The sequence below is a fragment of the Salvia hispanica genome, chromosome 1, assembly GCF_029641045.1.
Source record: "Salvia hispanica isolate PSC_SH4W2 chromosome 1, Shi_PSC_v1, whole genome shotgun sequence".
NCBI classification, from domain to species: Eukaryota; Viridiplantae; Streptophyta; class Magnoliopsida; order Lamiales; family Lamiaceae; genus Salvia; species Salvia hispanica.
Genome location: NC_142692.1, coordinates 7,930,383 through 7,958,367, shown reverse-complemented (window position 1 = coordinate 7,958,367; position 27,985 = coordinate 7,930,383). Strand labels below are relative to the sequence as shown.

General features: G+C 37.3%; 2 protein-coding genes across 2 annotated transcripts; both read left to right on the top strand.

Annotated features, from left to right (window-relative positions):
- The first annotated feature begins 6,508 nt into the window (after positions 1-6,508).
- On the top strand, positions 6,509-10,267 carry LOC125222277 (protein kinase STUNTED-like). The gene is made up of 10 exons (XM_048124800.2): positions 6,509-6,883; positions 7,055-7,152; positions 7,417-7,657; positions 7,750-8,430; positions 8,525-8,773; positions 8,858-9,021; positions 9,115-9,194; positions 9,268-9,415; positions 9,498-9,647; positions 9,732-10,267. The coding sequence occupies exons 1-10, from the start codon at positions 6,736-6,738 to the stop codon at positions 10,011-10,013; spliced, it is 2,241 nt and encodes a 746-aa protein (XP_047980757.2). The 5' UTR covers positions 6,509-6,735; the 3' UTR covers positions 10,014-10,267.
- A 1,611-nt stretch (positions 10,268-11,878) lies between these two features.
- Positions 11,879-27,728, top strand: LOC125222278 (uncharacterized). The gene is given in 13 exon segments (XM_089059461.1): positions 11,879-11,934; positions 12,130-12,343; positions 21,302-22,258; positions 22,260-24,955; positions 25,082-25,232; positions 25,310-25,436; positions 25,581-25,652; positions 26,073-26,163; positions 26,318-26,588; positions 26,677-26,719; positions 26,800-26,901; positions 27,193-27,423; positions 27,562-27,728. Coding segments are annotated over 13 exon segments (5,088 nt in total). The 3' UTR covers positions 27,639-27,728.
- The last annotated feature ends 257 nt before the right edge of the window (positions 27,729-27,985 follow it).

Genomic DNA, 27,985 nt, shown 5'->3' with positions numbered 1-27,985 from the left:
TACATTCCATTAACTCATTTCACTCACATGTGATTTAAATGTAATATATACAAGTGAGATTCATATTCCACTAACTTTATTTCGCCTACTTTTCTTAACATTTCTTAAGACTCGTGTCGGAAAGAAATGAAACTCCGGATGAATAGAGTAGTTATTATGGGGTGATTGAACACTATAGTCTATACAAAAAGATGCTTCTAAAATTGATCCGGTCATTGATTTTGACAGTGCATCTAAGTTGTAATAATATGCAAATGACTAACACAATTAAATAAATTTGTTGTTATTATGTTTTTGTCAACTTTAGTGGTCCAAACAACTTGTTAGAGACTAAATACCTTAAATGATAGTAACAAGCAATTATAAGTACTTTTAACAGCACTAAATCAACTTCCCAACCAACTAAACCATGAATTTTGCACCCAATTAGTTTTAGGTTAGCTTTCCAACTCGTGACATAAAGTTAGGACCAAATTCCAATCTTATGTAATCTTACCAAAAGTTACTAGTATATTTGTTTTATCAAAAAATAAAGAATAAGTTATGCACAAATTTTTTATTTTTGGTCAGCTTGCTATCATTAATTTTATGATTATATGGCCCTACATTGCCTAGGATCGTTTACTAACTTTTTCTAGTTCATTGTAAGATTACACTGAAAAAAAAAAAAAAACAGTAATATTTCCCATCGTCATAGCTATTATTGTACGGCCCCAGTATTTGTCATGTTAATCAACGCAATTATAATATTCTTTTTGAAGAACTATCACAATATTCGACTAGGTCAATAATTTGATGGAGAAATGTTATCTTTTTGTAATTGATGATTTTTATTTAATGTATAGTCTTGTTAAATTTGTTAATGAACAAACTAAGGTTTTCCTCTTTTTTCTTCAAAAAATAATTATATCTAAATTTTTGATTCATAGCCAACTCTATCTTTTTTTTCGTAAAACGGCATATGTCTAAATTTCATTCGCCAATAGCTTAATTACTCAAAGTTTGTTAAATTCGAAGGTACAATTGAAAAGTTCACGATTGTAATTTTGTAATGATACATTATAATCATGGTTTTTGGTGAGCAAATGTGGTTACAACTGCCATAAAAATTATTATCACAAAACTATTTTTTGCATGAGTTTAGATTCATATACCACACTCTATTAGAAAGGTATTGACAATATAGCTTTCCAACGATACTTTCGATTTCACACCAGATTACAAAAAACTGAGCTATAGACCACTGAAATCTAGACTCGTGGAAATTCATAAAAACTAAAAATTCACATATTTTTTTATTAAAAAAATAGGTTAAATTCCAATCTTTTGATATGGTTTGTGTATTTACATATGGACAATTAGTTTTGTAGTATTAGAAAAATGAAAAAATTTAAATAGCTAAGTTTGGCTACTTCGAGTTATTAAATGTCTAATTAAAACTATTTCTAAATCATATGAATTTCAATAAGAATTTATAGATTAATACTATTATATGTACAAAATCTTGAAATTGCAAATGAGAGATTACATTTGGTATTTATGCTACCTACTACATTGCACGTGAAAAAGATAATGGAACCGACATAATGCATCAAAGGGCCACATCTATAAATTATGAAAGCCTAATGTAGGCCAAATATATCAATTTAAATAATAGGAGTATAATTCACATGCAATTCCATCTTAATAAGGTCCCACAAACTTTGGAATACCGGATCTCATGCAAAATTTTGGTCATCCCTAGAATCTTGGTGTTCTTTATTTTTTGTCAATAAAACCACAAAAGTATGTCAATCAATGTTTATAAAAAATAATAAATTCATAGTTCTAATTAATGTGCAAATACTTTTACATATTTAGCCTCTTCCATCAATTTAGAACAAAGATTTCATCGTTCTTTATACCAATATTGTAATAGCAAAAACCAAATTATTGTTTTATTGTCAATGTGTCATGCATGTTTTAATAATTTGTCAATATAATCTAGGATCTAAAAGTGATATTATTCGCTTTTACAATAATGAGTAACTTATTAATAGTTTAAAAATTAAAAGTGATAATTTATGCTATAATTAATGTTACCCGAATAAGGTTAATTTGATGTAGAAAGAACTCAATTCTTTGTATCGAAGATTGATATGTCGCACATTATTTATGAGCACATGATAAACACGGCTAATGTATAGTCCGCATTATGAAGTTTTATACATTTTGCTTTCACTTTTTCTAAATTTTCATAAATTATGACTGATATTATCAAATTACAAATTACATAACTGATCCATAGATTTTTCGCTTTTCAAGTTGTAAGTGAATAAAACCAATTTTAACTTTTTGTAAGTAATTTATAAAATTTGATATCTTGGTCATAATTTTGTTGTTTGTAAGAGAAAAACAATTACTAACTTGAATTACACTTTAGCAATGCTCATTGCTAATTGTGTATATTTACAAATGACGTTCGGTATATCAGTATATGCATCAAAACTTATCTATGAACTCCGTATAATTTTAGTACTCCAATATATACTAGTATATTCACTGGGGCAAGCTAAGTTTTTATACTCCATATATTTTTAATTTGGATAATATATTAATGAGAGAATACTTGATTAAGATGAATTATGCATTCAATATCTTCCTATATTCATCATGACAGGCGTGACAGCTTAATTAATGTACAATATGCGCTATAACGATGTCCTAACAAATGTATATAACTAATCAAAGTTTAACAATAAAATGATTGCGTTTTGGCTTTAAAATGGTTACGTATTTGGATTATACTATTATTAATATATACACGTAATTGCGTAAATACGTTCGATCTTACGTTTAGAAGTCATACATTTCGATTTTTTAAACATTTGTAATAAATTCAATTTTTCAAATTGCGTAGATAATTGATTACAAAAAATAATAAAAAACATAATTGTTTGCTACTTATATTAAATTCATATGCCGCTCTCCAATAAAATGATTACGATTTTGTATCACAATTTGTAAAGACATTATCAAAGATTCAAAACCCATCCTTCAAATTTCAAAGAAGAAAAATAAATATTTATCGCATAAATATTACTTATGGGTCATTTCGTCATTTCCAATCTTAAGATTATAATTTCAAGGGTCAATAAACAGTACTCATAGTGAAAATCATTACCTAGAGTTTGATCAAATTTTAATTCATTTTAGCAAGATTTAAAATTAATAAAAATCATGATATTTTTTTCACTTATCAAATGGCAAAAAATTTGAAAAATTAATCTAAAACGACAATTTAAGGAATCGTAGTTAGACATCATCATTAGTGAGTTAAACAAACTCATATTTATAATAAAAATAATATCACAATACATGGCAGGCAGGCAAATAGTTTTTTCTTCATGAACTGACTATAAATTAATCCAAACTTCATATTTTTTCAAAGAGTGAATTACAAAAATGGTCCTGGACTATGGGTTTATCTTGCCTATAGTCCTTGGACTTTAAAAATATCGCCAGACATCTTTGGACTAAGGGTTTATCTCGAAAATGGTCCATTTTCACTGTTTTTGGTTGAAAATACCCTTTTGGAGGGTTTTGGAGGTTTGGACAATTTGGTCTTTTTATACTTTTAACATTTTGATATTATTTCAAAATTAGATTTAATTTTACAAAATTAAATTTTAAATTTTAATTTTTAAATATCAATAATTTTTTAAATTATAAAAATTATTAAATAACAAAAATTAATAGTCATAATCAATATTTGATAGTGTCTAATATTTAATCAATAAGGTATGATAACGCCTTAGTTTTAATCAATATTTATTAGCTTTAATCATAAATCAATCATATAACACGATTTATTCTGAAATAAATATGCATCTAATGTAAGACTAATATAATTTTCGTTTATTAATTTGAAAACGATCAAAATTTACTAGAAAATTTCAACAAATACTCCTATATAAAATTTTTAGTAGGATCGAATTTTTAGTCAACTTCAGAGCATCCACAATAGTGGACTAGCACACGGACTAGCGCGCTGACTAGTCGCTAGTCCGTGTGCTAGTCCACTATTGTGGGCGGCGAGCGGGTGAAGGACGTCCCAAGAGGACGAGAGGTCGTCTGTCGTAAAAGGCGGACGTCCGTCTCCTTGTCCGTCTCGTCCGCTATTGTGGGCTGGCAACGGACAAGAGGTAGGACGTCCCATTTTTTTATTTTTTTATTTTTTTTATTTATACTCAATATTTACAATTCATTGCACTTCATTTTTGTATATTTGATAAACACCAACAATTAAAATGAATTAATCGTATTTTTTAATTTATTTATTGGCTAGGGCGTCGGCTAGTCCTAGTGCTAGTCCACTATTGTGTAGTGGGATGTCCTAGTGACGTGGCAGTGGGGTGGGAAGTCCTAGTGACGTGGCAGAAGGTGTTTTTGGGAAGTCCTACCGTGGGAAAGTCCTTCCTATTGTGGATGCTCTCATAATATTCAATCACAAGCAATTATAACAACCGAACGAAGACTTAATAGAATAGCTCTTATTTTTCCCAGTATGATTAATATTATTTTTCTGTATTTTTTCAATTCATCTGAATATTATATTTAATAATAAAAATTAAGAGTTTTATCAATATTTATAGTGTCCATGAATTAATAATTTTAATTAAAAAAATTTATTGATATTTAAAAATTAAAATTTAAAATTTAATTTTATAAAATTAAATCTAATATTGAAATAAAGAAACAAAGTGAAGGATGACAAAAAAGAAGAAGAATGATAATTTTAAAATAATATCAGATTTAGTACATAACTGACCCTAAACCTTAAAATAGTAGTATCAGATTTAAAATGTTAAAAGTGTAAAAAGACCAAATTGCCCAAACCCCCCAAAAGGATGTTTTCGACCTAAAACAGTGAAAAATGACCATTTTCGAGATAAACCCTTAGTTTAGGGATGTCTGGCGATATTTTAAAAGTCCAGGGACTATGGACGAGATAAACACATAGTTCAAGGACCATTTTTGTAGTTTACTCTTTTTTAAATTATAAAAAAATTGAAACAAACCAAAATTTAACAATAACATGCTATCGAATTAGCATCAGGTTGACCTCTGAAAAAATACTCCATCCGTCCTACAAAGTTTATCCCAGATTAATCCGATACGGATTTTAAGAAATTGTTTAACTTTGTATTAAATGGAATTGTGTAGTGGAATAAGGCTCTCATATTGAGGAGATTAGGGGTGTAATTTAATACTCTTTCCGTCCGCGAATAGAAGTTCATTCCTATCCGGCACGGGTTTTAAGAAATGTTAAGAAAAATGAGTAGAAGAAAGTTAATGGAATATGAGTACCACTTGTATATATAAATTTTAAATGATATATGAGTGGAGTAAGTTAGTGAAATGTGAAGTCTCGTTACCATTTATAGTAATCATGAATCGAGACTCCTATATGTAGATGAACCAAAATAGAAAAATGAGACTCTTATTTACATACCGAAAGAATATCTATTTTTGGTAAGATTTTAAATAGAATAAATTTTGTGGGACAGACCAACGAGGCAGTAAGCAAAATCTATCAAAAAAAAAAAAATGTGACCAGATGGGTGACGTGTAAAGAGAGCCATGCCACGCGTGTGCGTTTGGTTGGTGTATCACGTGAGGAGTATGGGATGGTCGGTGAATCTCAGTTATCTTCCATGGTCCACATTTTTATGAAATCATTTCTATTTTTCCAGTTAAGAAATTGGAGATTACGATTCTTGTTGTAATTTTAGAAAAGCAAAAAAGAATACTACTAAACCTTATTATTGTAATTACATTAGCGTAATGTAATCATTTTCTCAAATAATATTCCATAATTTAGTGGTTATTAATTCGTTTATTCATGAAATTTAATTTTGTACATTTTCAAATCATAAATGCACCCCATACATATACATCAATTAAGACACTCCAAAGAGTTTGGCTATTGATAACTTTGATTTTTTATGATGGGCTAAATAGTACTCTTTCTCATTCAATATTATTGATAACACCGATTTTAATAAAATACTGTAGTAAGTGGAGTATTTATTTAGTGGGAAAATTGTATTTTGAGTAAAAGTTTTGTTAAAAAAATTGAATGTCATTTATGGTCATGGATGTCTAATGAGTAATTGTTGCAATTTTTATGGACAGAGCAAGTAGGAGCAGTAGTATAATATTGAGCGACTTTTTTTGAATAAAATATTGAATAATTGGATCAAAGTTAATTAGGTACAAAATAAATAAATAATTATGTTGGCGTGCTCAACCAAATAGGGGTATTAAATTTAATCAAAATTCAACTCTCCATGAGATTTAGTAGCCACATTTGGATTTCATTTTTATTTAATTAATTAATGCATCGGCTGTTGAATTGCAATTTTTATCACCATCTTTAAAAAAAATAAAAATCAATAGATTTAAATCTAAATTCTTTCTACTGACTTCAATAGAATGAGTGAGTATTTAATAATGCAAAACAAGAGAGAGTTGAAGGCCGAAAAGCAGAGCAGTGTACATAACCATAGAAGCAGACGACTTCCTGACATCCGACATTTGCTCAATTCTTGAAAAACAAACCAAAAAACTTCTCCTAATTTCAGTTACAAACATTTAACCACCCAAAAGAACCCACCTTTCCACATATACATAACTCCCTTCTCTCTCTCTCTCTCCATGAGGCTGAGAGCTTAATCTTCAGACTCTACTCAGATGGTGGTTGAAGAGTGCTCCGGCGGCCGCACGGTGGTTGTTGGCGTCAAGCTCGACTCATACAGCAGAGAGCTTCTCACGTGGGCCCTCGTTAAGGTCGCTCACGCTGGTGATCGCGTCATCGCCCTTCATGTCCTCAAGAACAACGGTGTGTTTTTGTTCGTGGGATCATTTTTTACTGACCAATATGTGAATTGGGAGATCACGGGCGCATAAAAATGCAGTCTTGGATTGAAGTTCAAACAATTTGATCCCTTTTTTTGCATCCCTTTTTGTAGTTTGTGAAATTTGATTGATTTTGTGAAGTGGGTTTGTGCAGAAATTGTTGATCGTGATGGAAAGTCATCCCTTCTCTCCCTGGTTAAAGCCTTTGATTCAATTCTTGAAGTTTACGAAGGATTCTGTAATTTAAAGCAGGTAAACTGTTTGTTAATATTACTGTTTTACTATTTCCTTTTCTCATTTATTTTACTTTCTGGTAGATTCTTGAAATGTGGTTCTTCATTATTACTCACTAATTTTAGTGATGTTTCTTTTTCAAAAACTGTCGGTGGATCTAAGCTGCTAGCCTCAAGAATTTATTACAGTTTCATTTATGACAATTACTATGACTTACCTCAAGAATAAGTTTCCTTTGCATTGTTTGAGATAAAAGTTGGTAATCTGTTGCTAATACTGTAGGTTGATCTCAAACTAAAGATATGCAGAGGCTCATCGATTCAAAAAATCCTTGTTCGAGAAGCTAAATCTTACTATGCATCCGAGGTTATAGTAGGAACGGCTCACACGGCTCGTTCTTCAGCATCTGTAGCTAAATACTGCGCCAAGAAACTCTCAAAGGAATGCTCTGTGCTGGCTGTTAACAATGGCAAGATTGTGTTTCACCGTGAATCCAGTTTCGCGTCTCGTGTTAGTGTCAAAGGTAGTTTTTTTTTCTTTTTCATGATTGTGTGCTAAAAAAATTCTGTCAGACAGGTTTGCTCATTCTGTTGCCTTTGATCTTGACTTGTACAGAGCTCGAACACAATCGTAGAAATGGTTTACTTACTGCTCTGCAAAGATCATTCAGCAAGAACATCAAAGTGCTCAATGAAGGTGGCGATCCTATTAAGCCAATGCTCACATGGGGAGAAGGTGTCTGCGGTAAACCAGATTCCGTTGAGCAGAAATGCTCGATTTGCACGCCAGATTCGCTGACATGGCATGAGCCGTGCAAGGGGCCAGCTGAGGAGCCTTCGAAGGATGAAGGTAAGAAGGAGAGGGATTCTTTGATGGCGATTGTTCCAGTGAAGAAGGCCGATGTCGTTGCATCTGGCACGGTCTCACTCTTGTTGAGGGGATTGTCTGAGGTGAAGCCTGGTTGGCCACTTCTTCGTCGTGCCATGGTTTGTAACACGAGTTCTTCACAGATTCAGCAAGTGAGGCAGATCTCCGTGGTTCAGTGGGCGTTGAGGCTACCGAGTAGATATTGTTTGTATATCGAGAATCTGTCTAGGAAAGACTATGACTCCTCAAATCATCAACTAGATAAAGAAACTGGTGCAATTGTTCCTGTTGGGAATGAGGCCGCAACTGTTCCATCGAGCTCAAGGTCCTTGCCGGAGGAGCTGGAGGGCCTTCACGAGAAGTACTCCGCCACGTGCAGACTGTTCAAGTTCAAGGAGCTTGAATTAGCTACCTCCAACTTCAGACAAGGTTTTCTTTTCTTTTTTTTGGCTGAATTTGATTTGAATATGTTGTTATGGTTCGTTTTTCGCTTGACTGTGTAGTTGTATCCGTGAAATTCTAGGGAATATGATAGGTAAAGGAGGCAGTAGTCAGGTCTATCGAGGTTGCCTTCCGGACGGGAAGGAGCTTGCCGTGAAGATCCTTAAGCCATCCGAGAATGCTTTGAAGGAGTTTGTCCTAGAAATCGAGATCATCACCGCGATACATCACAAAAACATCATCTCACTCTTTGGATTCTGTTTTGAGGACAATCAGCTTCTCTTGGTGTATGATTTCCTATCAAGAGGAAGCCTTGAAGAAAATCTTCATGGTATATTTCATATACCAAAATTGGTCTTATGTGGGTATGAATCTTGGTTTTGTTACCTAACAGAATCGACTTTTGAAAAACTAGGCGATAAAAAGGATCCACTATCATTCGGGTGGAACGAGAGATACAGGGTCGCTATAGGCGTTGCTGAGGCTTTAGATTATCTCCACAGCAGAGAAGGGCAGCCTGTGATCCACAGGGATGTTAAGTCATCAAACATACTCCTATTCGATGATTTCGAGCCTCAGGTGATAATTGATATCAGCTACATACTTATTTTATTTCATGTACTACTACTTATGTATCCATCACTCACCAATTCTATTTGATCACATTCTCAGCTTTCAGATTTTGGGCTTGCTAAATGGGCATCGCCGAATTCGACTCACATAACGTGCACAGACGTTGCTGGCACTTTCGGGTTAGTAACTCTTTTTCTGCTCAGCATTCTTGGATTGGAGAAACAGTGTGACTCATCATGTTGTTCTGCTCAGATATTTGGCTCCTGAGTATTTCATGTATGGGAAGGTAAACGAGAAGGTAGACGTCTACGCCTATGGAGTAGTTCTTCTCGAGCTTCTCTCGGGGAGGAAACCGATAAGCAGCAACTGTCAAAAAGGGCAAGAGAGCCTTGTTATGTGGGTATGTATGTTCTTTGTGCTTGTTTGGATGTGATGGACAGTCTTATTCATCTTTGATAGCATTCTTCTTGCTGATTTGACAGGCGAAGCCTATTCTAACCTCGGACAAGTTCACTACGTTGCTTGATCCGAACCTAGGAAGCAACTATGATCATGATCAAGTGGAGAGGATGCTTCTAGCTGCATCTCTTTGCATCAGACGTGCACCACGAGCTCGGCCTCAAATGAGCCAAGTAAGTCATTTCTAGCCTTTCTCATCACATCCATTATTTGACTCACTCCAAGATGAGATTTCCACTCAACATTCTTGTGGACAGGTTTTGAAGCTTCTCCGGGGCGATCCTGAGGTCGTGAAGTGGGCTAGACTGCAAGTGAACGCCTCTGAGGGGCCGGTGCACATAGAAGCTAGCAACTCCGTGGAAGGGCCGGATGCAATAGAGGATGAAATCATGTCACGGACGAACCTGCAATCCCATCTCAACCTTGCAATGCTCGGCGTGGAGGAGGATGACTCGCTCTCCCTAAGCAGCATCGAGCATAGCGTTTCCTTGGAAGATTATCTACGGGGCAGGTGGAGTCGCTCTTCGAGCTTCGACTAGCCGTGTTGTGTGGTTGTGTGTTGGCATTTGTTAGTGATGGTGAATGTGGGGTTGGATGAGAGGTTTATTTGTAGGTCTGTCCTCCTCCTTCCCTTAGTATAGCTGTGAGAGTGTGAAGCCATTCTTTTTTGTTTGGTTGTTTTTCAGAATAATTAGGTCTTTATTCAGCATAAAATGATGTATTTTGGCTGTTGAAGCCTCCCATCAAAGTGTACTTATATAGTGATTACATTATAATAATGTTGTCATATTCATGGCGCTCTTCTTCAAATCAGATACTAGTACTCCATGTGCTTACTGAGTCTGAAGATAAGGTGAATTAATTAATTTATATTTAAAATTCAATCATGATAATTAATTTAATTTAAATTAATTTAGTTTAGCCTCAAATTTTCATCTTCTTATTTTGATTTAGATTTATTAAGAGAATTTTTGTACGATTATAATCTAAACTTAAATATAAACTAGTACTAATATACATCAAATATAGAGTTAAAATATCTATTTTATTATGAGTAAAAACCAAAATTGGTCATGAATATATGACCAATGTTTTTGGTCATAAATATTATTTTTTGGATTTTTTGGTCATGAACATATGGAAATTTGATCATTTTGGTCCTTCGTCAACAGTTCCGTTCAAAACTAACGGTCAACGGATTTAATACCGATTTTGACTAAATTAAACTTTTAATTATGATTTTTTACTCCCTAATTAATTTCCTAATTATTTTTATAAATATTCTTTTAAAATTAGAATTAAATAATAACTTCAATTCATCTTCTTTCTTCCTCTCATCTTTCATCTTCTTCCTTCCTCTTCCTCTCAAGCCCTGAATATGGAGGGACTTTCAACAAAATATCACCATGTCAGGATTAAATCCGTTGACCGTTAGTTTTTAACGGAAATATTGTCGGATGACCAAAATGATCAAATTTCCATATGTTCAGGACCAAAAAATCCAAAAAATAATGTTTAGAACCAAAAACGTAAAATAAACATATATTCAGGACAAATTTTGGCCTTTACTCTTTTATTATTTAGCCTACCATAACATGACAAATTCTACCAAGCTACCAAACAATGCCTTAAGTTTGAATAGGAGTATACAGTCATTTTTACTCCTCACTGTAGTAGTATATTTTTACAATCCCTAAAGCAAATCTATTTTTACATAAGGATATTGAATTATTTCTTGCCAAGATCTTTAAAAGGAAATGATATAATTTCCCATAACATACCTAGATATATTTATTTGAATCAAATTTTCATACTCTAACTGACGAAATAGAAAACTAAAATAATGGATAAATCTCAAAAACAAGATATTATTGGATTATTTACATGATATAGAAAAAAGTTTAATAATTTTAATTTTCCGCCGCCTAATTTGAATAATTTAACAAAAAAAAAAAAGGATATTGGCATCTAATATCACGAAACTGTCAAAAAGTTGGATTTTTTCCCACGAACTTTAAAATTGGCAAATAATATCACGAACTTTACCTTGGGTTTGTTTTTTCCCACGAATGAAAAAATTCATGTTATTTTAATATATTGAAGAACAATTTTTGAGGGTGTGCTTCAAGAAAAACCATCTTCAAATATTGAAAAATTTGAAACTTTCGAAATTGTTGTCGAGAAATTACGAAAAAAAATCGGTATCATAGTATTATTTGTGGGAATTTTTTCATTCGTGGGAAAAAACAAACACGTGATAAAGTTCGTGATATTATTTGCCAATTTTAAAGTTCATGGGAAAAATCCAACTTTTTGAAAGTTTCGTGATATTAGATGCCAATATCCCAAAAAAGAATACCCATATTTGTAGCTCACGCAAAATCCGACCAATCGCCGCCGCGCAATGGATCTTCCCCCGCCGCCCCCTAGCTTCCGCCCCCATCACCACCACCACCTCAGGTATGTAAACGTCCTCCGCCATCCCGATTTCACCCCCCAACCCTATCCCCACCACCTCCCCCCACCGCCGCCTCCATCAGATACCCGTTCATTGAATATTACTCTTCCATTGAAACCCTATTACCACCCAACCCTTCTTCCGCCCCCACATCCGAGAGAAAACACACCCTTGCGAATTGTTCATAATTATCCCAGGAGAAATCCTGTCTACGAAAATGAAAATTGTATTCGAGGTCGCGTTGATGATATACGTGAATTGCCTGAAAATTGGAATCGAGATTTGCGTTGGGGTGCCACGGGAGTTCATAGAAAGGCTCCTGAGGCTGATAGAGGATATCGTGATGTAATTCCTGAAAATTTTGAGTTGTACAGAAAGAGGGATGATGGCAATTGGCAGGATATTGTTAGAGTTTGTATACTAGAAATCACGTTTCGAGTGATTGAATACTGTAAAACTCTTATTTTATTTTTCAATAAATAAAACAGATTATTTTTGTCATAATGTTGTTATGTTTTACATTTAATGGATGTTAATGCATGTTTAAATGTATAAGTTAACTTAACAAAGTCTAAGTCTTTGTTTTAGTAGACCGGTTGTGGGCGTCGTCCACTTTAAGGTAACACGGTCAGTTCTAAACAAAGAAAAAGATGAATTTCACAACCTAGATGGAATTTGACTACCCATCGAGAAAGGTTGCAATGTCAGTCCGCATATTTCTAAGCCTTACTGAAATAAGATGACATTGGTGTGGTATAGCACTGAACGGATCTAACAGCAAGACTTGCCTTAGGCTATCTACTGAAAGGCGAGGTCTTGATAAATATTTATTTCTTAATCAATGTAGGTAAGCATTGAGCATACGGTATTGATTATGCACTGCTTTGACTTATCAAATGGTGCGGGTTTTTCGTAACCCAATTATCCTGATATATTGGGCAGTGGTGATCGATATCTAGCGGTGCTAGGATTGCTATTATATTGAATCGTGCGCGAGCTGAGTCTCGCTTGATAATGTCCTCAAGAGGAGCGCGAAACGAGGTTTTATTATTCGGAACCTAGCTAGTTGGAGTGTGATTACTTTATGAATAATAAATAAGCGTTTCATGCTAAGTCCACTCTTGGAATTAATAAGAAGTTAATTAATTAAGTCAATAGCAGACATTAATTAATTAATGGACATTTTAATCTTAAGCACGGGAAATGAAAGTTAAACGGAAACCCGGATTACTTGTAATTTCGGATTTGGATGGGGAGGGTTCAATATTACTTCTGTAGTGGCTGCTCGTAATATTCCAATTATAACTTATATTAAATTGTGGGTTCAATTTAATTAGTAAAAAGTAAATTGGATGAGCCCATATCCAAAACCTTCCATAGATCCCTGTCTGGACCCAAAAGGAACTTAATATAAATAGGAGAATAAAGGAGACAGAAAACAACAATTTCTCATCATTGTAATTTTCGAAAATCCCTTCTCCAGCTGAGGAGATTTTCGAATTCCTCTCCTATTCCGAAAAGGATTTCTTCTGTCTTCTTTATTTAAGTCCTAGTATTCTAGTAAGATCAGCCCACACTGATATTGGGATACAGTTCGGGAACCAGAGAGAAGATTTGTGGTTTAGTACTCAAAGCATCACGTGGAGAAGAAGCTAGCCATCTTCAATTCTTTGGAGAATTAATTAGGTATTTTTCTGCTTCGTAGAAAAGCATGTTTTAGGTTTCAATATTCTTAAAGCATGATTGATTCAAGTTATGAGTATGATACATGTGATAATTACGCGAATAGCTTTTGTCTAAATAATCTGCTAAATAGATCTGATTATTATGTGATTGATTTATTCTGGCACGCTTCCGCTGCCAGCACCTTCAATTGGTATCAGAGCCAGTCTTTGGCTCTGATTATTTGGATTTAAATTTCACGAAATTCATGTATGCATGTCTTATTTGATTACGAAGCATGTTCTTGTGTTTTTGTTATTTTTGTTTATGCATGTTGAACTCAAGAACATTCGAATCATAGAACTTGAATTATTCGAACGCAAGAGATGTGCGATTCGTCGGCGTTTACGCCGTGACGAATCGCACTACATGCGATCGGAGTACGGTTGTCGAATTGAGTGGGAGCCGAGGGTCACGGGCAAGGGGCGACGCACCGGCGAGATAATACTCGCGCGTGCCACCGGCCGAACCCGCCAAACCCTAGCCGGCCCCGATCAAAGCTCGACTATCGCCGACGTAAAAGTGGGAGCCGAGGGGCGATGATCTCGCGGCGACGCGCCGACGAGCATGGGCTCGTGCGCGCCGCCGGTCGAGACCGCGACCCCGAGCCGGAGTCTGCTGCAAGTCGCGCGGAGGAGACCAGGTGCGGCGGCTCGTCCGAGAGCTGCCGAGGCGCCGAGAGGTCACCGGAAATAGCAAACCCTAACCCTAACCCTAGCAAAACCTAATCCTAGTCGCCTAGCCCTAACATCGCCGGACCGAGAGCAGCCATGCCTCTCGAGGGAGCTGCTGGTTCTCGCGTGAGTCGCCGGGGCAGTGGGAGATCGCCGGAAAAGGCGCGGCTTCGGCCGCGTTTCTGGCTGACGTGCGACGGAGGGATATCGCGGCGGTCATACGCCGGGAAGGAGGGAGGAGGAAGCGCGCGCCTTCGGGCGCGGCCTACCGACGGCGGTCGGTCGGCGAATTCGTCGCCCCGGCGAGCGTCTCCGGAGGATGTCTTCAAATCTTCGTCGTGTAGATTCGTGCCAACCTCGAATCGCAAGATATTGACGAAAGATTATTTTGATGATTATTTAATTCCTTAATTAATAGAAATCATTAAAAATAATATTATTTAATGAAATAAAATATTTTGGGAAGATTTCCCTAGATTTTAGGAATATTTGGATTATTTTCTATATCTATGAATATTTTATATCCTAGATGATATAGATGAGAATAATTTAATAGTTTCCTAAATATAATATATCTAGAATCTATAATAAGATAGATATATAAGATTACATTAAATAATATAATTTAATATTCTTCCTAAATCTTGAACTTGGATATTATATGAATTTAATTTTTCATGTCTAATTAAGATTATAAATAATGTATTTTATTTTAGATATATCTTATAGTATGACATGAATAAGAATTAATTTCTAGATTAAAAATTCCTAAAACTAAGACTTTAAAGATTATAAAAGATTTAATTATCCAGTCAATTAAATACCAACAGAATTTAATTAGTCTTAATCTGCCTTAAGGCTAAAGGATAATTAATGAAAAACCATAACTAAAATGTCTAAGCGATAATTATGAACTTAAGGTTTATATATGGTCTCCATCGGTTGGACTGCCAAACTTTGAGAAGCTGATTTTCTAATATTATCGCCACCTACAAAGTAGGGACAATAATCCTACGAAAACGGTAAGTTCATAAGGGCGGACTTCTCACATAATAAATAGAATGAACTAGAAAGTGGTTCCCAATATTATTGCCACCTGCAAAGTGGGGACAATAATCCTAAGGAACTGCAAGTTTCAGGGTTCAATCAGAATTTATGAGATAGCTTGATTTTGTTATCAGCACATGAACATTGTTATGGGAGTGTGTTGTAGAAATAAAATTCTGTAATGCTAAATCTGATGGTCGTGCATAGGCAACATTAGGCGTGTTGACCTCCAAAGGAGGAAGATATTGATGCGTCGGTGTTGTGACCAGTAAAATTGTAAAGTTTTTGATGCGTATTAACCTCCAAAGGAGGATACAATTTATTAATTTTGCTGTTGTAAGATTTTGAAAATTTCTATGGTTAATCTACTCAATTTCCTTACATAAGTTTATGACAAATAGTAAAATCTTCTGTTTGCAGTGCAATAAAATCCGTCAAGATGTATTTTAATCCTCTTTCTGCCATTCTCAAAGAAAACAAACTCGAAGGCCAAAATTACATCGAATGGAAACAAAACTTGGATATCGTTCTCACAGCCGAAGAGTACAAGTTCGTGCTCACTACTCCACGCCCAGCTGTGCCGGCAGCTAATGCCGCGCAAGCATTGCGAGATGCGCATAGACGGTGGCATAAGGCGAATGAGATGGCTAAGTGCTATATGTTGGCTTCTATGTCATCAGTACTCAAGCATCAGCATTCAGCCATGGAAACTGCCGCCGAGATCATTACAAATCTCGCAAATCTTTTTGGTACTCAGAATCGAACGGCTAAGTCTCAAGCCTTTCGGAGTATCATGACGAAGTCTATGAAGGAAGGCTCGTCTGTGAGGCAACACGTCCTTGAGATGATGAGTCACCTCAACCAGATTGAGGTGTTGGGAGGGACAATAGATCCCGAGTCCCAGGTTACTATAATCCTTCAGAGTCTTCCCCCTAGCTTCCAGCAGTTCAAGCTCAACTTCGAGATGAACAAGCGGAATTACACTTTGGCAGAGCTGCTGACTGAACTTCAGTCGGCGGAGGACCTTATGGTTCAAGCTAAGGTGGCCATGTTGAGTTTGGCGCCTAATTCCTCTGGCTCTAAGCCTAGAAAAGGAAAGAAAAAGGCACCGAACCCAGTGGCAACTAAGAATGCTAAGGGAAAGAAGAAACAGCGGGGTGACAAGAAGCAAACTGGAAAGTGCTTCAAATGTGGAGAGAAAGGTCATTGGAAGCCAGACTGTCCTAAAAAGGGCAAGGCTACAGGTATGCACCATGCTCTAGTAGTCGAGTTATGTTTGGCTTCGACATCTACTCATACTTGGGTTATTGATACTGGAGCAACTGATCATATATGTTTTGATCCTGACTTAATGCAGGTGACAAGACGGCTACATGATCGTGAGATCGAAGTCCAGCTGGGCGATGCTACGAAAGTGGCGGCCGTTGCAGTGGGAGACGTTTATTTACGTTTTTCTAGTGATAGATTTTTGATTTTGAAGAATGTTTTGTTGATACCTTCTTTTAGAAGAAATTTAATTTCAGTTTCTAAATTGTCTTTTGACGGATATTCGATTTCTTTTAATGACAATTGCGTTATTAAGAAAGATGGTTCTTATATCTGTCGTGGTATCATGGAAAGCAATCTGTACACAATCACTTCTACACAATTTAATCAACGTAAATCAGAACTCAATAATACATCGAAAATTTCTAAGAAAAGAAAAGAACCTTCAAGTTCAATGAATGACACGTACTTATGGCACCTTAGACTTGGTCATGCCAACGAAAGAAGGATTCATGCGATGGTTGATCAAGATCTCATCAAAGGTCTTGAGAAGGAACCATTTTCGAAGTGTGAATCCTGTCTCGAAGGCAAGATGACTAAGAGACCTTTTAGGTCAAAGGGAAATAGGGCCAAGGAAGTACTTGAGCTCATTCATACTGATGTGTGTGGACCAATGTCAACCGAGGCAAGGGGTGGCTATCGATACTTCGTCACCTTTATAGATGACTTCTCGAAAGTTGGATATGTCTATTTGATGCGCTACAAGTCTGAAACTTTTGACAAGTTCAAGGAGTTTAAGGCTAAAGTAGAGACGCGTCATGGTAATACTATCAAATGCCTGCGATCTGATCGCGGAGGCGAATACCTAAGTGCCGAGTTTTTGGACTACTTATCAGTGGCGGGAATACAATCCCAAACGACTGCGCCGGACACACCCCAGCAGAATGGCGTAGCTGAAAGAAGGAATAGGACCTTATTAAACATGGTCCGATCGATGATGAGTTATGCACGGTTACCTACTTCGTTTTGGGGGCATGCGTTGCTTTCCGCAACCTATCTCTTAGACCACTTACCTTCTAAATCAGTTCCTACTACCCCATATGAGTTGTGGAAGGGCGAAAGCCCAATCTAGAGCATCTCAGAGTATGGGGGTGTCCGGCTCATGTATTGGAAAAGGATCCAACTAAGCTGGAATCTAGGACGGAGGTTTGTGTGTTTATAGGATACCCTAGAGGAACGAAAGCTTATAAATTCTATAGTCTCAGAGATCAGAAAGTGATTGTGAGCACTCATGCCACATTCTTAGAGGAAGACTATGTAATGAATCATAAGCCCAGCAGTGAGATAGCTCTTGATGAGCTCACTCAAGTTACAACTTCCATTAACCAAGAACAATTACCTAGTGTAACAACGACTCCAGAAATTTCAACTATTACACCAGATATTGTAGTGCCGCGCCGCAGTGGGAGGGTCTCTCATGAGCCCGATAGATACATTGGTTTGGGTGAGTGCATGGATCACTCCTCGGACAGCAATGTACTTGATCCCTGGAACTTTGCAGAAGCGCAGGCAGATGTCGATCATTGCGAATGGGTGAAAGCAATGGATTCGGAACTACAATCAATGGTAGACAAAGACGTCTACGATTTGTCTGTCCTACCCGAAGGCTGTACTGCCATTGGGAGCAAATGGATATACAAACGTAAACGTGGACCCGATGGACGAGTTAAAGTCTTTAAGGCAAGACTAGTGGCTAAGGGGTATACCCAAAAGGAAGGCATCGATTACGATGAGACCTTCTCCCCAGTGGCCATGCTCAAATCGATCCGTATACTTTTGTCTATAGCAGCTTACATGGATTGGGAAGTATGGCAGATGGACGTTAAGACTGCGTTTTTAAACGGGAGTCTTGAGGAGACCATCTACATGGAACAACCCGAAGGCTATGTGGTAAAGGGCAAGGAACACATGGTTTGGAAGCTTAAGAAGGCCATTTATGGCCTCAAGCAAGCATCTGGATCATGGAACCAGTGTTTCGATCAAACTGTTCAAAAGTTTGGATTCGAGAAATGCCCAAATGAAAGCTGTGTGTATAAGAAGGTTGAAAAGGAAAATGTTGTGTTCTTAGTTTTGTATGTAGATGACATTCTTCTAATTGGAAACAATAAAAAGATGTTTTCATCAGTGCGAACTTGGATGTCCAGCCAGTTCGAGATGAAAGATATGGGTGATGCGGGACACATTCTCGGTATCAAGGTTCTTAGGAACCGAGGTAAGAGAATGTTGTGCTTATCCCAAGAATCTTACATCGAAACAGTACTTAGACGCTTTAGCATGCAAGATGCCAAGAAAGGTTTTCTTCCTTTTAGACATGGCATCCATTTATCTCAAGAGATGTGTCCTAAGACAGCATCTGAGATAGCAGAGATGAAAAGAATACCATATGCCTCGGCAATTGGTAGTCTCATGTATGCTATGCTTTGTACTAGACCCGATATCTGCTTTGCTGTTGGCATGGTGACAAGATATCAATCAAATCCCGGCCAAGGACATTGGACTGCCGTAAAGAACATACTCAAGTACCTTAATCGGACTAAGGACTATGTTCTAGTTTACAATGCAGCCGAGCTCTGTCCTTTAGGATATACAGATTCAGACTTTCAATCTGATGTAGATTCGAGGAAATCAACTTCCGGATATGTGTTTACCTTAGGAGGTGGAGCTGTAATTTGGAAGAGTGTAAAGCAGAAATGCATTGCAGACTCTACCATGGAAGCCGAATATGTGGCCCCTTCGGAGGCTGCAAAAGAGGCTGTTTGGCTTAAGAACTTCCTTCTGGACTTAGGTGTGGTTACGAACATGCCCAAGAGCATCACCATTTATTGCGATAATTCTGGTGCTGTGGCAAATTCGAGGGAACCACGAGCTCATAAAGCGAGCAAGCACATAGAGAGGAAGTATCATATCATTCGAGATATAGTGCAGAGAGGAGACATACAAGTGGTCAAGATTGAGTCAGAGAACAACCTGGCAGATCCTTTCACGAAGGCACTAGCGGTAAAGCCGTATGAAAGCCATGTTGAAGGAATGAGAGTTCGACTAATTCAAGACCTCAATCTGCTTTCAGTATAAGTGGGAGATTTTAGACGTTAGCACATTTTTTTTGTATACTCGAAAGTGTTTTGAGTATAAGTGGGAGATTGTTAGAGTTTGTATACTAGAAATCACGTTTCGAGTGATTGAATACTGTAAAACTCTTATTTTATTTTTCAATAAATAAAACAGATTATTTTTGTCATAATGTTGTTATGTTTTACATTTAATGGATGTTAATGCATGTTTAAATGTATAAGTTAACTTAACAAAGTCTAAGTCTTTGTTTTAGTAGACCGGTTGTGGGCGTCGTCCACTTTAAGGTAACACGGTCAGTTCTAAACAAAGAAAAAGATGAATTTCACAACCTAGATGGAATTTGACTACCCATCGAGAAAGGTTGCAATGTCAGTCCGCATATTTCTAAGCCTTACTGAAATAAGATGACATTGGTGTGGTATAGCACTGAACGGATCTAACAGCAAGACTTGCCTTAGGCTATCTACTGAAAGGCGAGGTCTTGATAAATATTTATTTCTTAATCAATGTAGGTAAGCATTGAGCATACGGTATTGATTATGCACTGCTTTGACTTATCAAATGGTGCGGGTTTTTCGTAACCCAATTATCCTGATATATTGGGCAGTGGTGATCGATATCTAGCGGTGCTAGGATTGCTATTATATTGAATCGTGCGCGAGCTGAGTCTCGCTTGATAATGTCCTCAAGAGGAGCGCGAAACGAGGTTTTATTATTCGGAACCTAGCTAGTTGGAGTGTGATTACTTTATGAATAATAAATAAGCGTTTCATGCTAAGTCCACTCTTGGAATTAATAAGAAGTTAATTAATTAAGTCAATAGCAGACATTAATTAATTAATGGACATTTTAATCTTAAGCACGGGAAATGAAAGTTAAACGGAAACCCGGATTACTTGTAATTTCGGATTTGGATGGGGAGAGTTCAATATTACTTCTGTAGTGGCTGCTCGTAATATTCCAATTATAACTTATATTAAATTGTGGGTTCAATTTAATTAGTAAAAAGTAAATTGGATGAGCCCATATCCAAAACCTTCCATAGATCCCTGTCTGGGCCCAAAAGGAACTTAATATAAATAGGAGAATAAAGGAGACAGAAAACAACAATTTCTCATCATTGTAATTTTCGAAAATCCCTTCTCCAGCTGAGGAGATTTTCGAATTCCTCTCCTATTCCGAAAAGGATTTCTTCTGTATTCTTTATTTAAGTCCTAGTATTCTAGTAAGATCAGCCCACACTGATATTGAGATCAGCCCACACTGATATTGGGATACAGTTCGGGAACCAGAGAGAAGATTTGTGGTTTAGTACTCAAAGCATCACGTGGAGAAGAAGCTAGCCATCTTCAATTCTTTGGAGAATTAATTAGGTCCGTAGAAAAGCATGTTTTAGGTTTCAATATTCTTAAAGCATGATTGATTCAAGTTATGAGCATGATATATGTGATAGCTTTTGTCTAAATAATCTGCTAAATAGATCTGATTATTATGTGATTGATTTATTCTGGCACGCTTCCGCTGCCAGCACCTTCAGATATGTGATAGTGGTCTTAGTGATCGGGGTTCTGACTTGGACAGAAGGGGGGACTATTATGAGAGGAGTTGGGATAGTGGTAGGAGTGATCGGAATCGTGACTTGTACAGGGAGTGTGATTATGATGAGAGGAGATGGGATAGTCGAATGGTTACGAACGGCCGGAGTTGTGATTTGTACAGGAATCCTAGTTTTGATGATGAGAGACGGGACTCTAGTAGGTCCTCTGGAGTTTTGTCTCGACTGGGAAACAGGCAGCCAGAACTTTCTGAGAATGATCTAAGGTTTGGTCGGGTTTTGTCTCGACTTGGAAACAAGCCACCAGAATATGCTGAGGATGATCTGAGTTTTGGTGGAGTTTTGTCTCGATTGGGAAGCAGGCAACCAGAATTTGCTGATAATATTTCCAGTTTGGGTAGATTTAGTGGTAGGTTAGGGACTGGGGTTAGTAATGGGGGGTTAATTTGGCCTGATAAGAAGAAGAGATTGCAGAAAAAGGATACATTATTTAGGAGTCAATTAGGAAAAATGCATAGCAGGCACGATGGAGTTTTAAAATCTCAGCACTTTGCAAATGAGTCTGGTATATGTAGTTTCAAGGTCGAGGGAAAAGGGTCTGCGAAGACAGGGATGAGAATGGAAGTTAAGAGAGAGAGGGAGCAGAGTCCTATGGAGCTTGCGATTTCATTTAAGTCAAATGCTCTGTTGGCAAAGGCTATTGAGGTGCCATCTCATCCAGCTACTGAATCAAGAGATTCTACAGCCAACCAGGATATTGTTTCAGATTACCAATTTGTATCTCAGGAAACTTCACCAGAGCATATTGATAAAGGAGGAACAAATCAGCCTTTGCTTGGAGCTTATTCACGAATGGAAAGAGATTATCATGCGATCAAAGTTGATGCTTGTAAACCCTTGGTTCCTAAGAGGAAGAGGAAAAGGAAAAATGAGCAATTTGAACACAAAACCTGCACTGAAGAGGAATGGGAACACTTTGAGCACAAGATCTACATCGTCATATGTGATCCGTAGTTTTATTACTCGGTGTTCTGGCCATGTGGAGGGATTGCTAACTACTACTGAGAATGCTGACCATGTGCACCAGTTGAGAGCTGATGGGGTTGCACAGCAGGAACATGAGAACTTTTTATCTCAAGAAAATGCTGGTTGTGGAGACAGTTTGAGTTTCAATAAGGATGTGAACATTTCCAACAAATATGTACATGATAAAGCTTCTGTATGTGATGCAGATAGGGATGCAATCAAGCCCGTTAACCTATATATTAAAGTTGGTAGTGATACGGAAGATGAAGTTAGTGAACATCCTAATCTAGGCGAGACAATGCAAATGGAAAAGGATGCTGTCATCTCTGGTTTAGAATTTAAAGATGCTAACTCAGAGGACATTCTCCTAAGCCATGCTGATACAGCCCAAGTGATGTTAGATGCAAATCATTTCAGAAGTTTAGAAGGTGCTGCTGTTACAAAATGTCCAAATGTTGCTTCTGAGGAGACTTCACCTGAGTTTGAAGCATCCTATTCTGATAATGTGGGAACTGATCAATCACATAACATTTACTCTGTTGAAGGATATCCCAAGATGATAAGTGGCGGAGAAGCTGGATTATCTATTGATAATTTATCCCCCAAGGTGATAAGTGACAAAGAAACTTGTGTATCTGTTGGCCACTCATCCAAGGTTATTAGTAAGAGGAAACGTAAAGGCTCTCAGGTGGGTCTTTCTGGTACAAAGACCAATGTGAATGTCGAAACAGTTAGAATCATTGATGATGGAATTACAAGGTGTTTGCCAGAGGGTATTGTTACTGCTATGGATGGTCACTTTCTTGTTGAGAATGATGGATGCAAGGATGTTCTATGCATATCAAAGAAAGTTAAAGGTTTACAAGAAGGCCCCTCTGCAGCTGAAATTTCAGACTTAGAGGTTCAATTTAATGCAAATGGCTCATTCCTGGGCCACCGTAAAAAGCAGAAACTTTCCAGCCCAAGATCAAGTCTCTCCTATATTTCTGAGGATGATACAATTGCAGATGGGTTCAGTAAGATGCCAATTCTTGAGCAGCATCCCACCAGGCCATCTAATTTGCTAGCTGAGCAAAGTGGGGATACTTCATCAGCATCCATAACCATCACACAGTGCCGGACCACTGATGTGCGAGGTGGTGTTAGTATTAATGACTTAAATTTTGCAAATCATGATGAGAATCTGGTAGAGGGAGACAGTTTACTAGGGAGTGATGATCTGGGTTTAATTGCTAGTGGCATATCATGTTTTGATAGAAATGGTCCCAGTGTTTCTGATTCTGGAGATGAATCGTTAGCATCTAGCTTTGACATGCAATCTTGCATGTCTTCTCCTGAAGGGCTGCATGTTTACTTGGATTCATGTATTTCGGGAAACACTAGGACATCAGCCAGCCTATCAGATACTGAAATGATTCGTCACAGTGAGAAAATCTCCAACAAAAAGCATGTGTTTGCTGATCCAAAAACCAGTTCTCTTGGGAAATGTTTAGAGGCAGCTGTAAACAAATCACAATCTAATCCTGGCATTCCACATGGTAAACTAACTTGGCGTAAGGACCAGGCTCCTTCAGCTGTTACTAAAGTTTTGCCTATGCATCATCCTTTAAATTTTAGTTATACAAGGAAATTGCATTCTTTTCATACTACAAAATCAAGGACGTGGTGTCGAACTGTTGACCCTACTGCCGCAGTTACGGAACCTAATGCAACAAAAGAGGCCAGACCTTTAGAGAGTTCATATATACGGAAAGGTAATAGTCTAGTGAGGAAACATGTCCCATCAAATGACGCTTCACTTGGATTTCCTGGTTCGAGTTCCTCAGTTTATCGGCTAAGTCCTTGCCCCAACACTAAAAAGAATGACCTGGCATCTCAGTACAAGATTGGTGATGCAGATGCGTTAACTCTGAAGAGAGCAGGGCAGGTAAACACTTCTGAAACTACAAAAGCACTGACCCAAAATTGTAATAGAAACTTATTAAGTTGCTCTCCTTGCAACTCGGAAGAGCCTATTCCCGAGAGTAATCCTCACAGCAATGATTGTCCTCCCAAAAGTTTAGATGTCATGGAGGAGAGGATATAGTCATCTCCAGCCCCTGAATGTCGAACTGATTCAGTCATCAACTCAGATTGCCAAAGTACAGCTGCAGAGGGGAACTCTGGGAAGAAGGTTATCTATGTCAAGAGAAGATCTTATCAATTGGTTGTGACTTCTAATTCTGATGATATATCTATATTAGGGGTGGATAATAGCCAATCACGATTATCTGAGGGTTACTACAAAAATAGGGAAAACCAACTTTTCAGAGCATCACCAGAAAATGATGTCAAAAGAGCGAATGAAAACCCTACCGCGTCTAGACTGGTGTCTCGCTCAATTATTCCTAAAATTTATACCAGAAGGCAATCTGGTTTTGCCAAGAACTGCAGATCTTCAAAGTTGGTATTTGTGTGGAAATTACATGATAAACAGGCTTCAGAAAAGCAAAATAATTCTTTGGGAACTCGAAAAGTCTGGCCGCGATTATTTTCCCCTAAAGGAGCTGCTTATTGGAGAAGTCTTATATTGGGTATGAAACCGTCCCATTCCAACATCAGGTATGTGATTATCTTCTGCATCTCCTCTTTTTTATTGTTGGAACTGCAATACCTTTTCTTCTTTCTGAGCTGGTCGGAACTAAACTAATATGCATCTGTATATCTTTCTTCATCCGAGTTGTGTAGCCAAAAACTGCTGGTGTCAAGAAAGGGAGGTGCAATTTACACTAGATCAACACATGGATATTCTCTTAGGATGTCGAAAGTGTTAAGTGTTGGTGGCTCTAGTTTAAAGTGGTCGAAATCAATTGAAATGAACTCGAGGAAAGCCGAGGAGGTTTGTTGAGCACAAGTACTCATCGATATTCAACTTAAATCATGTACGTAAGTATGCTATATTTGCTTTATTAACAGGAAGCTACAAGAGCTGTTGTTGCTGCTGAGAAGAGGAAAAAGGAAGAAAATGGTACTGTTCACATTGCTTCAAAGAGTAGAAATCATGTTTCTCGTAAGTGGGTTCCTAGTGTAAAGATGCATCCAGGTATGCCGCTCTGCAATCCCGGTATGGCATTTAAAAAAAAAATTACTTCTATAGATAATTAGAGATGTACTGGATGTAAAATGCTTATTAATATTCCCCAAGTGTATATAACACTTCATGTGCATTTTTGGATCACGTAAACAGGTGAACGAATATTTCGTATTGGTTCAGATTGATACAAAATGGATCCAACAAGGACTCTTCAAAGGATCACAGGTGGCTTTATATGCCTTTTCATTAGCTTCTCTGTTATTTGTGTTGGCCAATTTGTCATATATTCTTCTAGATCGTGTAGATTAAGCAGCCTACTCTTTCCATTTTTGCAAATATATTTGCAGTTATTTCATGAAAGCGTTTATATGTATTCAATTTTTTACGATTGGGTTCTTGTTCTTCTATGTTTCATGAGCATTTTCATTATTTGAATGCTATGTATGATTTACTGTAACTTTGGAGCAACTACTCTGATCAACTGCCTCTGTAGAGTCATATATCATTGGTTTTTAGTTCTTTTACCATTGAATATGAGAACTAATCCGGTTTTTCTTGTGTTTCACAGTGATAAGATCATCACTATAGCCATTACTTTCTAGAAATCTAATCAACAGATCTCGGCTCTTCTTGCATAACTTGCAGATAATGAATCATCATCATCAGTAACTTCTCAGTCAAAAAAGAATGTTAAGAGATCTTATATCCCCAGGAGATTATTGATCGGCAATGAAGAGTAAGTTCTCTTGCATGACTCTGCTTCAGGAATCTTGTGCTTTTAAATTGAAGAAGTCCTTTATAAGTTTAAATTTTTTTTAATTTTTACTAGCAATGGAGATACAGTACACAAACAGGCTTTGAGCACTTTTGATATCTTGAATTTTGTTTAGATATGTTCGAATTGGAAATGGTAACCAGCTGGTTAGAGATCCAAAGAAACGTGTCCGTGTCCTTGCAAGCGAGAAAGTTCGCTGGAGTTTAAGAACTGCCCGATTGCGATTGGCTAGAAAGAGTAAATACTGCCAGTTCTTCACTAGATTTGGAAAATGCAACAAGGATGATGGGAAGTGTCCGTACATCCATGATCCCTCTAAAATAGTAGTTTGCACGAAATTCCTGACTGGTTCATGCACCAATAGCACCTGCAAATTGACGCACAAGGTAAGAAGTGATTTTTGTCTTATGGTTCTCACTTCTCAGTGTATGGTATTCTCTGTGTATTTATGCAATGACATTATTTTTGGTGTAGGTTATCCCTGAGAGGATGCAAGATTGTTCATATTTTCTGAAAGGTACTGAGTGGTGCATATTTTGGTTGTTGTTGGTCTTGGTCTAAGATCAACAATCTAGTATCTCATTCTTGTTTTTGCAGGTTCGTGCTCCAATGACGATTGTCCTTATAGACATGTACATGTCAATCCTGATTCAAGTGTTTGTGAAAATTTTCTCACAGGCTACTGTGCTGATGGCAATGTGAAAATTTTGAATGATAACGATTTCTTTTGTGTTTTGCTATTCTACAAGAGGTGTTCGTTTCAGAAAACACGAGAATGACAACCTCTGCTTATTGCATTAGTTTCAACTTTCAAATATAACTTCTCTTCTATCCCTTTTGTCTTCTTGCTGCGTTTTCCCTGTTAAAAAGTCCATCCTCAAAGCTAGAGAGCTGGATCTTGAAGACAGCAAAAGCCACCACCATATTCCATTCATGGCACGCGATATTTTAAGACGCAACACGCGCTAGTGATCGTGTTTCTGAACTTGCAGTGCCAGAAGAAACACACCTACGTCTGCCCTGCTTTTGAAGCAACTGGAGTGTGTCCTCAAGCATCGACGTGCAGGCTACACCATCCAAAAAAGAAGACAGAAATGAAACCAACTATCGAGCAAAAGGTTGTAAGAGGCCGCTACTTTGATGGGGGACTAGTAGGAGTTGATGACTGGAGCTCAGCATCAGCAGCAGTAGCAGCACCAGTAGAGAAGCTCTCCGCAAAAGGTAAGGATGACATAGTTGTGCATGAAGGACAATTCCCAGATTATATTAGCTTAGAAGTCAGCGATAGTGAACTAACTATGTGATGATCATGGTGTCGAATCGATATAGCGTGTCGTACTTATATATATTCATCTCCAGCCATTGGCAGCCGGGAGACGAACAACATAGTTGTAGAGGTGCAGGCTATGTTCATGATATGTAATCTATACTTGTAGATTTTTTTACCGTTTGTAGTCACAGTTTAATGGTTTAGGTATAGGATTTTGTAAGAACAATTTGTGAAATGAAATTTGAAATTAGTTCAAGCTGTTTGTTATTTTTGAAGTTGCTTGTGATATTCTTATAACACACAAAAACAATTATCCTTATCCTCAGACACAAAATGATGACACAACTTCGAGAGATAGAGAGAGAAGAACAGAAGCATCACAGGATTAAACATTGCTGCTGCCACCTCAACAACCAGAAGTAGAACAAGAGACGACGAAAGCGGACAAATGAGACGAGGAAGCAGCCCGGAGGTAATCCGTCCAGAGACGTGCGAATTTGACCAGATGCATAT

What these genes read in the sequence shown, in the direction of transcription:
- LOC125222277 (XM_048124800.2), top strand. Translation starts at nt 6,736, where the DNA reads ATGGTGGTTGAAGAGTGCTCCGGCGGCCGCACGGTGGTTGTTGGCGTC. An exon ending in TCATGTCCTCAAGAACAACG is followed by an intron (nt 6,884 to 7,054) that starts GTGTGTTTTTGT and finishes GGGTTTGTGCAG; the next exon opens with AAATTGTTGATCGTGATGGA. An exon ending in GACGTTGCTGGCACTTTCGG is followed by an intron (nt 9,195 to 9,267) that starts GTTAGTAACTCT and finishes TGTTCTGCTCAG; the next exon opens with ATATTTGGCTCCTGAGTATT.